The 18,412-nt window shown below is 39.0% G+C and overlaps 1 protein-coding gene across 2 annotated transcripts in view; it reads right to left on the bottom strand.

The window, feature by feature from the left end:
• TRIM2 (tripartite motif containing 2) overlaps positions 1–18,412 on the bottom strand; it is a 60,316-nt gene that overhangs the window by 13,226 nt on the left and 28,678 nt on the right. For both annotated transcript variants that reach the window (XM_053940733.1, XM_053940735.1), the window contains exons 4-8: positions 16,158–16,309; positions 15,279–15,459; positions 11,520–12,243; positions 4,746–4,849; positions 3,397–3,564 (exon numbers count right to left, since the gene is read on the bottom strand). In XM_053940733.1, the coding sequence (XP_053796708.1) occupies positions 3,397–3,564; positions 4,746–4,849; positions 11,520–12,243; positions 15,279–15,459; positions 16,158–16,309 (1,329 nt within the window). The remainder of the gene's footprint in view (positions 1–3,396; positions 3,565–4,745; positions 4,850–11,519; positions 12,244–15,278; positions 15,460–16,157; positions 16,310–18,412) is intronic.

Below are 18,412 nucleotides of genomic sequence, written 5' to 3'. Positions count from 1 at the left end.
GGCAAGGAAGAAGTCTGACATATAAAATGTTTCCTTTAATCTTTTCGCACTTATCTAAACTTGATCTTGACTTGCAGAGCCCTGTTTGGTTGATAACAAGCTTGTTATCTTACATACAGCTCTTCAAGACTAGAAAGAAAACAATTCTCTTCTCAGAGGAACAGGAATCATTCTCTTGGCTCTGTTGTTCCTTCACTAGACCTGGTGAGGAGCTGCTACAGCTGCTTCACCATGCCCTCTCTCCTTAGCCTAGTGCTGTATCTGCTGCAACAGTTTGCTTAGCAATTTCAGAGTACTTGGCAGAGAAAGCCAGCAATGTTATCTGCCTTTTACAGATGAAGAAAAAGCACTGGGCAGTGAAATGGAAGATCACTAGTCACCCATGAGAACTGTGGCGCAGCCAGAAACAGAAGCCCCAAATCCTAAGACCCAATCTGAGTCTTCATCATATCCAGGATAGTGCAGCCCTTCATGTGAAGAAGCTCATGTTTTGGTGCAACCTTAGATTAGAGTTTGCCCACCTCAGCACTTATGTAAGTTTTACAGCCTTGAGAAAACAGAACTCTGTCTTTTTTGCTGCCAGAACTGAGGAAGGTGACACTTTTCTGCCTGGCAGTGGAAGTTGCCAAGGGGAGTCAGTCCAGTGCTGTAATCAGGGACATGCCTGGGCCTGGCTCCAGGGAAATTTGCCTTATGGCTCACATGACTATTAAAATTCCACTAAGGGAGAGTGAGTATAAGTAGATACAGAAGGAAGGGGACAACATCAAAAATAGTTAGATTAAGCTCAAAACAGCCCCCTGATACTGCTGAGTTAACAACTAGCAGGCCACCTGCATCAGAGGTCTTACACAATGACTTGCAGGCACAGTCCTCTGAAGGCAAATGCCATTATCCCTTTCTCTCTCTGTTATTTCAGCAAGTGCTGCCCAATTTAATCTGACAAGGCCACTGTAAGAATTACCACTGCCAGCACACAAGAAATTACAAGGCTTTCCCCAGATTCCCACAGGCTAGATCTGTTACATCTATGTTCTGTGCTTCCCATATATTTTATTTAACCCCATCGCAGAATAATATCCTGAGCTGGAAGGGACCCACAAGGATCATTGAGTCCAACTCCTGGTACTACACCATCATGCCCAATACAAGCCCCACCCCTTCATGGCACTGACTGTCCCCATATCACAGCCTCATCCTCAGTGGATATGACCTCCCAACCCTGTGTGTGTCCTCCCACAGTTTCCCCAGGCCTTGTGCTCATCCTACCTGCATCCCTCCTGCCCAGCTCAGCTCTCCAGCTACACTGTGCAGTACAGGATCCCCTGAACCAGTGCTGCACCAATACAGGACCCCCTACTCCCATTACAGCTCCTCAGTGTGGCCCTGTGCCCAGTGCCCATCTGTGTCTCCATCCCAGTGTTCCCACTGCCTCGCTCCTGCTCTCCCCGTGCACTTGCTCTGCCACCTGCCCTCCACCCAGCTCCTGCACTTATGTGCTTAGGCCTACCCTTGGTATAAAAAAAATACTTCTACAAACATTTATTTTCCTCTCAAAAACATGGCTTATTGCATCCAATCTAAAAATAGTATTTTATACCATTGATGTTTCATCTCTCATTTAATCAGTCTAGTCCCAAGAGCTATGAAGTCTGATGCATTAATTTGTATTAACCACACAAACACTGCCAACATCACACAGCTTTTGCATTTTTTTTTGCAATCCAACAAAAACATTGACTGAAAACAAATCTAGGCTTTACATCAGAGGAACTACATTAATGATTATTTTTTTCCAATACCTGTCTCCCTGCTGATAGTATATCACCCATAGGGTCCTGGCTTCTCCAGAGCTTTTTCCTCCAGAGATGACACCATCCAAAATGCTGGATTTACAGCATATCTTAAGAAGGCAGGAAAACAAGCCCTCCATGCTCTGTCTCCAGTTGACATTAAAGACGTTAATAATTATTTAAAACACACCTAGGATAATCAGAATATTTGGATTTTTAACTAAATGACATATTTCTTTGGGTTTGTTTTGGTGTTTTCATTTCATTTAAGGACTTCAGCCAAAACTAAGGTTTTCCTGTATAGCTCTACATTTTCAAAATTACTTGACTAGTAAAATCACATTCTCTCTGCAAATGCAAATAATTTTTTTTTTTTTTACCACTTGCATTACATTTTAGTATTGTTTTATTTTAGCTTGAAGTCTATACATTATTTGGATACTTCTAGAAGCATACACACTGTTTTCTCAGATGGAGGTCACTGAGGACTATGGAAGCACAATCACCTATTTGCATTTGTCACTTTACAAAAACTATTTAGAGAAGGGTCATTTCTTGCTGCACACATGAGCAGCTCAGAACCTGACCTTTTTGGTCATTAGGCTGCCAGAAAATTAGCCAAACAGGCTGTATCTGTCCAATGCAGGACTCCAGAACTAAGTAACTATGGTAGAAATTTCCTTACAGGTCCATTATCCCCATGACTAGTGAATACTTCTTGCCTCTGCCAGAGGTGGCTCTCTCTAATGTGCATCACCAGACTTGGTATCATGCATTCAGAGAACAGCACCAAATGAAGGAAACCTTTAATTCTCTCTAGAACTGCACTCTAGGACTGAACCCAAGTGAAATAAATGTTGCAGGTTGGAAATCATCAGTGTAGTGTAGTAGCTGCTGTCTTATTTTATTCTCATTAAAGGCATCAGAGTTGCTATGAAAATATGAGGTTGCTTTCCTTAGAATTTCTGATTTCTGAAACCTAAAATATCATTACTGTCTTTCAGTTTTTTCAGTGTACAACACACCAGCTAGAACACTCCTGTCTATGCTGTAGCACTGAAACAACACCCTGGGTTACCCTTCCTTGCTTTTATTACCAACAGGGTCATACATATATCATACACTGTAATTGCTGAGAAGTATGGAATAAAAGAGGAGGTCATCATCAGTCTGCAACCTTCTTTTTCTCCTCCATATGTCACTGAAGAGCTTCATGTACTCCTTGTAAGATTTTGTGTTTGTCTGTGTGCATACATATATCTGCACACACCCTTCTGTACAATCAGAGTACTAATGATATGAAGGTTGTTGAGCTAGTCCAACTAGCCTTCCTGGCACTTGCTATCCTTGGCCATAAGTTACAGAAAGGCCTCTAAGCACCCAGTATGGAACATGTTGTCTCTGCTTGGTGTAACATTAGCATTACTGCTGTGATCTCCTCCTATTAATTATACCATGTGGCTGGGTCAGAGGTTTCCACATCACAACAATGGAATTTAGACTAAGCTACAGCCAAACTATGTAGTTTCTTGAAAAATAATGTTACTTTGCATTCCTTTGTAAGACAGAGAAAGCTCAGGAGAATTCACATAGTAACTCGTACCTTAAATTTTCCATCTGATGAGAATATGCTAACCCATTTGTTATCATAGTCTGCAATAATGATGTCACCACTGGGATGCACAGCCACTCCTGTTGGCCGCTGCAGCTGGCCAGGAGACCTTCCTCGTATGCCAAAACGGCTTTTGAACTGACCATCATTGGAAAATATCTGTAATAGAAAACAGGAATTTTAAAATTATGTCCACATATTACCATCACCTATTTCTTGGAGCTTAGATTTTAGCAAGTCACTAATCAACACTATAGTCAGGAAGACAGCTAGGAACACAAACCACTTTTACACAGTCCATATTTGAAAGTGATATATTTAATTTAAGAAGATGTTAATTTAAGAAAAAAAAAAAAAAGAAAATCTTATTGCACTGTTTTTTCAGTGATCTCAAAGTACTTCACAAACATTAATGAATTAGCTTCACAATATCTCTCTCAGGGGGGAGGGAATGGTATTCCCTTACTAGAAATGAGGAAACTGAGTCACAGAGTGACTCGGACACAGTCAAACACTAAGTCTGTAGAAAACATAGGAATATGTCCAGTGGTTCTGTCCCCAGGCCAGGTAACTAGACACTGAAGTTCCTCTGAAGAGGCTGGCTGCAAATTACAAAGCATGAGGGTGCTGATGAATATTTGATTCTGTCTCTTTGAAAAGGCCTGGAAATGAGTTCTCACAGCATGTGGCTTGCCGGTTCTCCCATACATGAACAAGCGACACTCTACTGCTGCTGTGTTCATTGCTACCACATGGCAGCCTGGAGAGTGATGACAAATTGTTAATGGTAAAAAGGATATATAGCAAACAAAAGAAAAAATGCAGCTTGGTTTTCACACAGGTTACAGAAGCCAAGAAATTATGGGTGTCGGGGTGCTACCACAGAAAAGATTTGATTACGATATCAGAAAGAGGAGCCAGTTAAATAGACTAAAAGCCACTTGAAAATGACATCTATCTACTTTTTTTTATTTGTACTTCCCAAAAAATTGTATTTGTGGCACCTTGATCTAGATTTACATCTGAAAACATGAGAGTGATTTACAGTGTAAAATTATATTTATAGAAAGGCATTTTTCCAAATTATTGCACATCTTATTTTTTCATGCATTGCCAAACACCATAAGAAAGGGAAATAAACTCTGATTATATACTAGATATAGTATAGATCTGAAAAAGATAGCTGCAGGTCAAGAAGATGGAAAGTTAATGGATGATAAATTAAGCCTCCCTTTTATTTTCTACATCTGCCTGAATTGTACAAAATGTGTCTGAGACTACAAAAAAGGGAGAGGTGTGGGGGCAAGGAGAAAAACACTGAAAGTGGCATAGTCTCATACTTGCACACACTGGTTGTTACTGTCTGCTATTAATATTTTTCCATTTGTAGATGCAGCTACACCTTGAAGATTTGTAAATTCCCCTTTGTTTCTTCCTTTGGTGCCTAAAATTGAACACAAAGCACATAAGAAATCAAGTTAGACAGGACTAATCAGTTAGGACCCAAATGTCAACACATGCAATTATTACAGTTCTGATCAAAGGATTTCTATTTTGAAGAGTTCTTCTCACTGCTACAACTTCAAAGAACCCTCTCAGTAACAGATACACAATTCTACCGACAAGACAGGATTGTTTAAAGGACTGTTCTCACTCTTCAGCATGTGTCATCCAAGCCCCCATTAACATTAATTGCCTCTTCAGCCTTCCTAAATCAGTGCTCACAAAATGCCTCTTGCATGAGGGAAGCGGTAAAAGGCTTTTACATAAGCAATGGACTTTTTTACACTGCAGATTTTTATTCTACTGAAAGGGGGAGTACATACAGAGAGGGGCTAGGATAAGAACTTGGACAGATGACATGGTTTTAGCTAAGTCTCCTCAGTGAACAGATGAGATAGAACAGATCACTTTGGATGGAGCTGTTTCAAGACAGGGAAGTTTCCTATTCCCACATATATAGTTTGCAGTCATAGGCTTCAAAGACTCCCTTAGCAGGGAGATTGAGATGAAGAACTAGCTTTGAATGAATGGGACTTGTGGGCCAATGAAGACAAACACCTGGAGGCTGAATGCTTCTGGGGAGACCTTGGGTTGTTCTAATAAAGCAGTGTCCACACACACACGAGTCTCATTTTAAGCCAGGATAAATGCACTTGTGAGTTACATAGAACTGTAAGTCTTTTACCCAGTTGCTTAAGGTGATAAGGAGTTGTAAAATGTCAATTTTTCACAAAAATTCATTAACTTTTACTTATTACTTAGGTGTTTGTTCTGAGACATTCCAAGGGGCATCACAGAGCAAACTGGTGTCTTTAAAAGATCCGCCCCAAAGTGGCTGGTCCAAATTACACCTGGAACACAGGAACAGGATCCAAATTCCTGATTTGTTTGTTAAGGAGACTCAAGGATCCTTAGAAAATACTCCAGTTATGATCTTGGACTCCAAGGTTATTCATAATAAATGAAGGAATCCTGAAACAAAACAAAAAAAGCCCACCAAACAACCACCAACTCTATAAGCTGTCCTTTCCAAGACATGGATGCAGTGCTGTTTTTCCTGGTGAAAGATTTTTACAAGCATTCATTGGCTGTGTATCAGGCATTAATTGGTTCTAATATATGGTTTTAACTGAAAAACTTGTATTTCATTTTAGTCAGTCCAAAATATTCTGGAGCGCAGTGATTCAAACTGTTCTGACTGTGACGCCTAGTGTAAGACATATATATCAACTCTAATTTGTATTTAGCTTTCATCAGGGATGTGAAAGCTTGTAACAACCCTTCTTTCTTCTGAGGTGATGGCTGTGGGATGCATATTTCCTGTCACTGGCTAACAAGTAACATTTAATTTCTCTACACTCAAAGCTGCAGGAATGTCCCTTTGTTTCAAGACTTATTTTCTTCAACTCCATCCGCTTCATCCTCTAAACAAGGCAAATGTTTCTCAGTTTTTGTACTGCAAGGGAAAAGTACATATTCAGGGAATAGTGAGTTACATACCAATTACATTACCCATACTTGAGCCATTTCTGTTTATTCTTTTAATAAGCAGTGCCTGAGGGATGCATGCAGCAATTTTTTTCCCCACCATATGCTAATGATAAGTTTCCTTCTTGCTTCTTAGCCAAAGAGAATGGATGAAAAGAGAGAAACATTCCTTTTACTACTGAGAGTAAAGGGAAAACATTTGTTAGAAAAAAGGAGGCATAAGCTAGAGCATCTGGAACTAACTAACACAAACTTTATGGAATGTATGTTCTTTAGCCTTAGAAAAATGTTCTTGGAAGTCAAGGAATTTTGTTTTTAAAGATAAGAGACACCTAGATAAAGAGTTACTCAGAGCGTTCTTCAGTGGAACCTTGTAAATATACATCAAAGGAAAAACTGAAGAAATTGCCCAGGAATGTCATAGTCAAGTTTTGCAGTAAGTTTAAGAAATAACAATTTATTAGCACAGTGTGTAGATGAAATTCAGCTCCATGCAATGTCCTTGTATCTAGCACTTTGCAGGTATTAAACCTATCACCTAACTCCTAATCTGCATACAGGCCCTTAGACAGTCCACTCTGCAATGGCAGAAATTCCTCTGCAGAAGAAAGCTTACTTCCTAATGTATGTTCAAGAGGAAATCAGATAACTTTGAACTTTCCATTTTGAGTAATTCACCATGCCAGCAAAGAGCTGAACCCAAGTGCAGGCACTTCAGATGATGAGAGGAAAACCTGTAGGAAAGCATGTCAGCCTCTGGAAAAGCAGGCTTTTGCTGCTGACTCTGCAATGCCAAAGATGATAGCTCCCCTCTGTAAGCAGAAATTCCTTCCTTATGAACATACCTGCCTAAGAGAGAGTCTTCAGCAAATCTTTTACTGCAAGATACTACCCCCTGTATCAAGGCATTTCATGTTTTGTCTTCTCTCCATCACGGGCAGTCATATGTCTCTCCTTAGCCTAGGGAGGCACCAACATTTCAATTGCACAGGGCTGGAACCAGTAGGAGCCTCATTCCAGTGTTTCCCAAGCAGCCTGGTTAACAGATGAAAGCCTGTATCTTTTGTGCCCTTCGTTGCCCAGCTTTATCTCTCTGCAGTTCTGAGTTACTGCAGAGCACAAATGAGGAAAAGACAGATTTTACTGCAAGCTGCTGGGGATTGGGAGAAAACAGGAGCGATTTCAAAAGGAGAAGACTGAACAGAGTTATTGTGGCCTGTGGAATATCTCCTTTTATACCATTTTTGTATATAGATAATGATCAGATTTGTTTTAGCCCTATCTAATTCCTTCTGGTATTACTGAGCATAGCCTGCACAAACCAATTAATTTAGCTTTCAACAAAGAAAGTGTACATTTTCTGCTCAAGACGATTCTAGCGCACATAAAATGCTTCATAATTCAAATCTTTTACTCTTGAGCAATAGAGGTTATACTGAGTCTCACCAAAAAGAAGGAAAAAAAAATCTAAAAGCCCATTAACAATGATAGGAGATGTTAAAAATAACATCATGTAACTGTAATAAGAATCTGCTCTTTAAGTCCTGGGATTCTGAACAAACTTGTGTAATGTATATTTTTGATGCTCACAGTAAGAGAAGGAGTGTTTTTTGCTTTCCACATTTTACTAATATGAATAATAACCCCCCTGCTTGTTAACCTAGATTCCCCAGCTTCCTAAAACATGAAGAAAAAACATGTCTGTGTGTCCAGGAGGAAGGGAATAGATTCAGAGACAAAATCAAATTGCAGAAATATTACAGATTATTGGGAAGACTTAAGAAGTTCTGAGTGGCCATAACCTGTTGTGTAGGTACCATTTCTTTCTTGCCTACAGCACTTCAAGTAATTTTTCTTGGACTCTTTCCTATGTGGTACAGAAAAAAATAAAAAGGGTAAAACTAAACAGCATAGAAAGGCCTATATACATACTGCAAAGACAGGCATCAAGGAGTTTTCTTGCTTCCCAGCTTCCTTTCTTTTTTCCTCAGAGTGCCAAAAGATATTTAGTCAAATCTTACACATTATGAGGCTGTGATGCCCCCTTTCATAATAGATGCAGCTGAAACACAAAAGTCTCTGTAGTAAAACTGCACTGAATTTTTAACCCTATGTGTTTGCTGTAAAATGAATGTCAGTCTTTCGAATCCAAGTTCCCAAATAACCTTAAGTTTTAAAATCAGTCAGTTTGCTGGTTGAAGGCACATTGTTTGTAGCCTTTAAAGAGGAATGAATAATTCAGTAGGAACTCTGGCAGATATGCCCACACACTGTTGGTAGTGAAGATGGACTCATTTGTGTTAATTTGCTTTACACTGCATCTGCCCCTAAAAGCTTGGCCAAGACCACCTCCAAGCCCTGCTCATGCAGCAGAGGAGCCCCTGTCACCAGAGAGAGGTACACACAAGCCTAGGGGTAAGAGCAAATCAGAAGTTTTTTGCTGCCACGGCAGCCAAACCTCAAATAACAAGAGCCAAATCCAGGCCAGGTCTCTGTTGTCAGCACATCAGAACTATACTGGGAGCTTTGCCAGCAATGTGGCATCAAGAGTTCTTCCCTCCCTGTCCAATACAGGTATGACTGCAATGCAATGTAGGCCTGGCAAAATGCCACACTGACTATCACAACCCCATAGAGTTCACAATGAGCATCAGAGAGATTGGAGCTAATAAATGAGAAAAGGAAAGTCTATGTTCCTATTACTAGGCATTCCTATTTCTACAGCAGGAAGGCTCGACCAGATGACCCAGTATGGTCCTTTCCAACCTCATTTCTTTTGTTATTCTGTGAAACACCTGATCAAGAATCCCTTTGCTCCCTCTAAGTCTGCTTTTTAACTGCATTAAAGCTATGATTACACAGACCTTGTTTGTGATTTTTTTTATGTGAAGTAAATTCACAGTAAGGCTTCTATTTGCTTTCAGCATTTATAACAGACCAGAAGATGACATTCACACCTAGTAAGGGGGCTGACAGAAGTTCTGTTAAAGGCAATTTTTTTTTTTTTACACATTAATGTACCAGCTAAACTTAGATGCTCAGTTACATGACTGAACAGACAACTAAACAGTCTGAGGAAAAGGAATATTGGAAAATTGAACTTTCTAGCAGAGGGCCAACTCTCCATCTGGCTGTATCTGATGCCAATTCCAAATATAAGTAAATGAAGAGAAAAAAAGCAGTTAAAGTGGGAAATAGCACTACTACTACTAAATGGTGTCAAAGAACCCAGTCAGGAAAAGTGCCAAAAGGGGAAAACTACTAAGGCACACAGCACAGCCTGGCAGAGCTAGAACACAAGATGGGGTCCTGGACAGAGCAGCTGATGACAACCATGCCTCTTAACCCTTCTTTGAAGGGCACGGAAGAGACTTTCCAGGGAAGGGGGAAGTGGCTCACACTGTGAACGCCCCTCACTTCTGCTCAGCATGGGTCTAAGGCACAAAAGCAGGGTAATGAAAGAAAGACTTCCCTCTCACTTTAGTGCTTCCTACCAGTTGTAGTTGGAGTGGTAGCAAAATCATTGGGCAACAATTATTTTCTAGATTATCATAACATTTTTGTTTGCATTTGTATAGACTTAAGGACATGCTACACAGATGTGCATGTACACACTCTTAGAGATTACACCTGGTTAAAAAGAATAGTAAGTTGAGGATATAAATTGTTGAGAGAGAAAAAGAGAATGCAGAAAATACTCTGCTCTTGTAAATAATGAATCACACAAATGTACGAATGTGTAGTCAATAATTTGACCTTGGAATGTCTGAAGAGAACCACATGCCATTTTAAAAGCCACAAATAACACAGCATTGGCAGAAGATACAATGCACACATCCCCATGAACAAAATGCACTAATGTTATATTAATGCTATCTCTTGTTAACACTAGCAGAACAATCCCCTGCTAGCAGCTGATCAATTTACTTGTGCATTGAAGCACCATACATCAGCATACATACAACAGCACACTCCACAGACTTGGATGCCCAGAGGAATATTACAGTGTGATTCTCCAACACAGCTGTACAAGCTTCTGGCAGGCCAAATAGAAGATTTTTCTTGCCCAGTTTAAAATACAGATCCAGATTTGGCCAGGGCTGTTAGAGGAATTCAACAATGGGTTCAAAACAGAGATACACAGTAGTGCTGGAGAACAGTGATAAACTTTACATTACCTCATCAACAAATGAACCAAACCGTAACTTTTTGAAGTGAGCTGAAACTAGAAGTAAAATAACTCCATGAAAGCAATCATTGTGAAAATGTCAGAAGTTTTACCTGCCTCAATAATTTTGCATATTTTGGAAGAGTGTAAAACCCTAGAGCATCATAGCTGTGACCTTTCAGACAATGCATACATAAGCCCAAAGAAGCCCAGAGGAACACCTCTACGTAGGGTCATTCTGTGAAATGAGTGGCTGAAAACTGAACACAAAATATTACTCTCAGCTCTGTTTTTCCTATAAAATAGTGAACCATATATCCCAAATGTGGACATTCCAAGAGATTTCATGGAGCAAAAACTCTGAAACATGCATAGCTCTTGTTCTAATGAAATACATCTTCCTGTTTTGAGTGGTGAAGAAGGGGAGAAGGTAGAACTCAAAAATAAAGTACATGGTCATGGTTGCATCACAACAGAACTAAAAGGCTCTGCACTTCCAGGAAAACATTTAAAACTTCCAGAGTTTATGATGTGTTGGAGGGAGTAGTTTAAACAAAACCACCTAACAAACAACACCACTACCAACAAAAGCCAAACCATACCACTAGTAGCTAAGCCAGAAACTGCTCACTAGAAGCAAGGGATACAGAAGCAGAAGTTATGAGCTGAAATTACTTTAATCCACACCAAAAGCTTTGCAATATGAATATTAATGATTTTTAAAATATCACAAATCAAATGTATCCATTTTTCAACTGAAATCCCAATTAAATATTTGCTGCAAACTATTTTTGAAGTGTGTACTTCCAAAATGTACATATAAACAAAAGTCAAGAGGCTTTATGGTATTATCAAGTTGCTCTACTTGCAGCTTTAGCTTTACAATAACTAAACTTTTTCATTCAGTTTCCCTGAACTGTTTTTAAGTATGTCAACAGGCAGCCAAGTCACCTACCTATTCTGAAGATCAAATCATCTTCAATGGGATTCTCTTTTCTTTTGCCAGTGCTGTACATGCTCGCAGGTCTTTTCACAGCTTTCTGCTTCACATGACCACTGCCTGGAGATTTAACACGTCTCTTAACCCCTTCAGTGGTAGGAGACACATCTGCTGACCTGACCACTTTGAGTTTGAACGGGCTGCCCTTGATATGTTGATCATAAAGTCTCAGTGACAAAGTAAAGTCCCCTTCTTTCTGAACAGTATACAAAAATTCGTAAGTGCCGTTTTTGTTGTCAAGTATTTCTCCGTCCGCTACACTCCCATCAGGCGTGCTCAGTTCAGCAGTGAGGTAAGCATTCCCAGATTTACAGAGCTCCCCATCTTTGTCCTTGGTCGTGATGGTAACGGACATGGGCTGTCCAATCACCGTCTGCCTCAGTCCCTCACCGGTGGCAACTGTTTCAGAGGCAACAGCATTGGTAGTTAAAATAGTCCCCAGGTTGTGAATGGACTTCTTCAGGCCTTCTGTTTCCACTATAAAGTCCAACTGATCGTTTTCTCGGGGCTGCAGCGGGAAGTCCCGCTCAGCCAGTTCGTTCAGCTTGTCACTCATCTGCTTCTTCACCAGCAGCACTTCGGTTTCAGTGCCATGGTTGAGGGCTTGGGCTGTAAAGTTGCTGCAGCTTTTAATGCTTTCCTGTCCTTCTAGTAAGGTATCCAGCTGTGTCTGGAGGACCTGTGTGCATTACCAAACACCAGATTAGCATAATGTTACAAGACCTATCCCAAGAAGATGTAGCATCTAAAGGTCTTTGTAGGAACCAAATTTATAAGGTCTTATTCTAGAGTTTAATTTAAACCTTCATTTTAGAAGTAGCACACTGATCGCCAACCTGTACTTGGAATACAATACTGCAACACAAAAAAATACCCTGGTTTGGGCATTCAAGACTTTACAGACCCACAGTCACACCAGATTGAATTATTGCCCCATCTGTTTTGTCTTGTTTGGGTTTGTGTTTTTTGGTTTTTTTCTGTTTTGTTTTGGGTTTTTTGTTGTTGTTTGGGTTTTTTTGAGCAAAAGCCCAACAACAAATGTAGAAGTTTGAACCCTGCTCCATCTAACTCTCAGCAGTCACAGTTAATGAGACAGTTCCTGGAACTGAGTTGTGTTCACAGATGCAGAGATATTTTGCAGTCATGAGGTCCATTAATAAAACAGGCTGCAAGAAACTTCTTGATACCATTTCTTGAGAGCCAAGGGAATCTGTGGGTTACTCCTCTGTGGAGATGAAGGCCTCAATACCTGGATGCACATCCATCCTGAGGAAAAGTGGGATTCCTGAATTAAATAAATGAAGAAAGAAAAAAATCTCCCTAGCAGAAGGTGAATTGATTTCTCACTTTCAGCAGGCAGGAAAGCAAAATATACAGAATGGGTTGTGGGTAGTGGAAAGAGCTGGATCGAGTAGCCAGAAATGTTGGTGAGCAGCAAGTAGCCACTACATACTTAAGACTATGAAAGAGCTTCTATTATAGGTCTATTATGGGTCAGTTCTGGCCCTCAGTGTAAAATCCTTAAAACAGTATTGAACTCAAAATTGCTAGGTGTGGGCTAGGAACAGGGCTAACCTTTTTTTTTTTTTTTTTTTTTTTTTTAATTTGCAATGAACTGGAAAAAAGGATCCCTGAATTACAACAACCTAGCAGAGACATTCATGACAGTCAAGAAAACATTGCAGCTGCCCCCAACAATCTCCACTGATAAAATCCCCAAATGAATGTACTCAGTCACACAGTTGGTATGTTTTTCCTACATAGAAGAACTATGGCACAGACATGACTGGATTAGAGAAGTTGTTTTGTTAACCATCACTGTAAAGTAAGTATTTTTGAAACATTTCAATTGATGTAAACTTAAAGACTAGGTGTATTTATTGCTATGAAATACTCCTCCCTTGCTGAGATACACTATGTAATGACACTGAATTCTAAAGGCATTTTTTTTCTGAATTTTCCAAAGCTTTAAGCTTTTCATCCACTGCAGAAAATCCAGGCTCATGTGTTACTGCTATAGGAAAGGGATAGCAACACAAAATATTTTGCAATTAAAACAGAATGAACAAATTTCAAGACTACACTGAAATTTCAAGTCATCTGCTTTTCTAGGCACACAAACTTCTCAGGATGCAATACAAGGCATTTTTAATCTGTTTGTCTTCATTCAAAGACATAAGTAGTTAAAAGAGAGCATAGCCAATAAGGTCCCAGGATGACAAAACCCTATATGCTTCAGATAACAGCCCACAAACTAAAAGGAAGACAATTTGCAGCTATGTTTTTAAATCAATACTTTCTTAAGACAGTTTTCTTTCATTATAAAAATGGAAAATATTAAATCCTAATATAAATAATATTTAAAATGCACGTAGAGTATTTTACATCTTACACTATTTCAATCCACCGGACAACAAACAACTGCCAGGTTTTACTTAGTAAAGGATAGCCCTTTATTTTTTTTTTTTTTTATTATTTTTTAAAATATATGATCAGAATGATTGTATTTGCAGGACTACTGGGCATTCAAAAGTAAAATCCAATTTCAGTTGGGGTTTTTTTATACAAACAGGGTAGATGCCTCTTTTACTGCTTATGTACAAGTTCATAAAAATTTGATTCTCTAATGCTCACAGTTATTAAATTATTTTAAATCTCTTTAAACAAAAATAAGATAATTTAACATCATATTCTATTTTGTGTAGACTTGTACACATAGAGAATATATTTGCTTACTATGGAAGTAAGTGCAACATCTTGAATACATTGTGACATCATGAATACATTTAGATGAACCTGGGATCTTAGTCAACATTATTGATGCTCAAACTTCTGTAAGCTGCTGCTTAGCTCTGGAGATTACTAAATTGTGTGCCCCAATGGTTTTGGGCTCCCAATGTTCCTAAAAGTATGTATCTTGTGCATGTTAGAATTCCTCCATTTCCACAGGCTCTGCAGTTCAGCACCTTTCTAATGATCTAAAAACATCTACTGATGTTTTCAAGGCTATTTGACATCCAGAAATGTAGTATTCCTCCACTTCAGACATCTGGAGATGCTCAAGCCGTTCAGTAATGGCACTCTTGAATCTCCAATTATTGATGGGATTTTCTTTTAAAGGCAACTTTCATGGAGAAATCTTTCTTTATAAAGCAGAGAACTGATGCACAGGAAAAAAAGGACTAAATTCTTTCATTATCCTGATTCAGACCTAATAATCCTCAACAAAATCTCTACCCACCAGGCTACAGGCTTTGGTTTGTAAAAGTACAGGTTTCTGTTTTCTTCCTCTGAAGCTTCATCTACAATATAGAGGGAAAACCATTCAGATAGAAAGTAAAAGAGTGAATACAGCTCTGCAATTTGTTACTCTCCTCATTCCCCTAAGAAAGTGAGATGTCCCTCCAAACTTTTTGTATTCCAACAGGTGACATCTAACATGAAATAGCTTACCAAGCACTGGAAAGAAAAACAGTGCTTTGAAGCAAAACAGGCAGCCTTACTTAGTTCTTCAGGATAAATTGTTTGGCCTGTATCTTCATGCTCATCTTATAAGGCTGGGCACCCACAAATGAGGTTCTGCAGCACCTGATTTCAGGAAAACAAATTTCTCTGGATCTCAGACATGATTTGTCAAACTGGCGTCCTGCATAATTTGTAAAAACTGGCTGATTAAATTAACAGCTTTGCATTGAAACAAAACATGCATCTTACTTTGTGTTTAAGGCCATAATTCACTTCCAGCTCCATGAGCAGCACGCTCTTTCGCACATTTAAAGTCTTCTGGAGTTCATCAAAAGTGGAATGAATGTCATCTACGATGCTAGCCTTTTGGTTGGTTAACTGGTGTATGATTTCAGATATAAAATGAAGTGCTGAGTCAATCTCTGGAAGCCTGAGGGAGGAATTGAATTACAAAGATTGCTGTTTCAAAAGTCGTTAAACACTGGCCCCTGCCCTGGTATCTTTTGATTAAAACCTCTCATCAGCAGGCTGTCTTTAAATGTGGTAATTTCCCAGAAGTAAGTTCATTCCTTTTGTAACCACACAGTGGGTCTGGTCTGATAAAATAAGGCTAAGCCACAGTCCTCCCCTGTGCAAATCCATTAGACTTTAAGCATTGCCAACAATGAGGCCTTGGATCCTCTGTCCTTTACGCTATATATCTACTCAAGAAGATATAACCAGATTTATCCCACTTATCCTTTTTTTTTTAAGCCATTTTGCACTGTAGTGTTTGTACCAGTCTTTTTAACAACCAGCATAATTTATTTAGCTATTAAATTGGACATTAATACTGTCCATGACTGGACAGTAGTTTCCTCCTTCGCATTTTATGCACCTTCTTTGCACAACATTTGCATTTCTAACGGCCTCTGTTTTGTTAAAGACAGATAGGAATCCTTTGCTCTTTTTGCTAACCCCTCAGTACATCCCACTCAATGGATTTTTTTGTCCTTATTTTTTGTCCTCACTATCCCCATTTCCTAGGTAAATACCCACAGAACCAGCACATTAAAACGTCTACGCCAGTCAGCACAGGAAGCTAGTAATAAAATTGAAAATGGAAAATAGTCAGTGGAGTCTCCATACCTTTTGTTGACAGCATCCAATTGAACCTGGAGGGAAGCCTTGTGTTGCTCCACCACATCCTTGAGCGGTACCGTGGGATGCTCTGCATGTTCTCCCTCTGTGCACTCCCGGCACATGGCTGTCTCACAGGACTGGCAGTAAAACTCCATCACCTGGAAAAGTGCACAACTCTGCACTCAAACATGGCAGCAGTAACATAAGGCACAACTTACTGAGTCTTGAACTCATTTATTAGCCAAGCTCTGAGACAAAGCTTCTGTTTTCTTATGCACCAATAATTTACTGCCTAAAAGATGGCCATTATTCTTACATATTTTATATCAAAATGCTCATTTAAAAGCATTTTATTTATCATAAAGTGTCAGAACAGCAGCCTGTGAAGAACACTGGACATAACTGCTGGTCTTAACATCATCTTTATACTGTGCAATAGTAAGTTTTGGTGTTTCTCTTACTCCATGAAACAAAAAAAAACTGGCATTCAACTACTCTCGCTAACTCAATCCTTATTCTTCCCATAGGGTCTGCTAAAGAAAGCGTAAACTTTCTTTACGCTGTCTTGTGGCTGTTTTTCATAACAGGGCCACTCTTGAAACACAAACTCAATGGAAATCATCAAACAGCAAGTTTATTTGCTAGAGGAAAGCACCCTAAATGAATCAACATGCTGCAGGGAAAAATCTCCATATCCCATTACTAATCCCTTAAAACCATTAAAATCTCATATCTGAGATTGTAATTGGAGTGATGATCTACACTTGAAAGAGGAGGCGATTGTTTCAACCTGTTAAGTACCCAGCAAGATGCTCTTTAGAGATAAAAATAGATCTTTACATGTAATAGATAACTCAAATTCTAAATATATTAATGAAGGGAAAGAAACAGAGAAGTCCTGTGCCCAAAATCACATGTTAGTCAAAATAATGCACACATATGCAAATTTGGCATGAGACTTTCTTTGAAAGTCTCATGACATGAGAGCTAGGAAGTCCTTGGGCACAAAGCATTTTAGGCTTATTAAAAAGGATATAAGGAGGTTTTAGTATATCTTTCAAAGCAAGACATTGGCAGCTCTTTTGCATTCAGAGCACAGCATCAGAATCTTGAATAATTCAGCCGATGCTTTTGGCACTCAGACATCTTGCACAAAGATGGTTGTGCTGGAGTTGTTGGTTGATGAGATGGTTGGGTAGAACCAGCTGTTTTAAGGTGAGCAGAGAGATTTGTAACAGCACCGTGCAAAATAGCTGGCTGCTCTGATGCATCTTGAGAATTAAGGAGGGGGAAGCAAGAACCATGATTTGCACATGGCTGTTAGCATTAACAGAGATTTTCCTCTGATAAGGTCCTTTCCGTCTTATTCCCATTCTTCCCTCTTATCTCAATTCACAAGATATGGGATTCACATGCAGTGAGAATTTAGTAATTTGTCAGCCACTCATGTAAGCTGAGAAAATTTAAAAATTGATCCAAATAACCTGTGTAACATCAAATAGATCAGCAACAGGAAAAAAAATAGTAGACCTTCAAAACAATGTCAACCCTCATGACTATTCCAGTCACTGTGAATTTACCAGTCTCATTGTAGTAGATCCTCCAAGGCCTGATAGTTACTTTGGTAGGCACTGTGATGTGATGCATTCTTACAGTGCACAGAGGAAATCAGTTAAACAGAGTTTAGGATTTAAGTTATTTTCAAAAGCTTCAAACGTCTGCAATCAGAAGCATCCAAAAGGAAGAATATTTTAATAGGAAACTCTGAAATCTTCTTATATGGCCAAAAATTAATTAATTTCTTTTGCATGAGTGTCCAAAATTCATCTTTCTGCCTCCTAATAATTTAATGCTTAGGTTCAAGATGTTTCAACAAGCCCTTTATTTGTTTGGTATTTTTATCTTTGGATACAGTGATTAGAATAATTTAGTATTTCTGTTTTCTACTGACCACCCCATAATAAACATCATTATATTTGCAGCCACATATATAAGAAAGGAAGCATCTCATTGGCATAAAGGTTGTTCAGCCTAAACAACTTTCTTCCTCTTCATTCAAGCATCAGGCAAACACAGAAGCACAAATGATAATAGCAAACACATCACAAAGACCTAATGTGTATCTCTATATAGAAATAGTTGTCTTTGACTCAAATTCAAAATGTTTTGAGAGAAGCAGCTTTTATTTCCCACTATAGTTTTTGTATTATGCATAGATGAAGGAGAAGGAAAACCTAATAATACAATTCAGGCTTCAACTG

Source organism: Vidua chalybeata, chromosome 4 (assembly GCF_026979565.1).
Source record: "Vidua chalybeata isolate OUT-0048 chromosome 4, bVidCha1 merged haplotype, whole genome shotgun sequence".
NCBI lineage: Eukaryota > Metazoa > Chordata > Aves > Passeriformes > Viduidae > Vidua > Vidua chalybeata.
The sequence above is the reverse complement of the archived record's forward strand: the minus strand, read 5'-3'. Positions and strand labels throughout refer to the sequence as shown.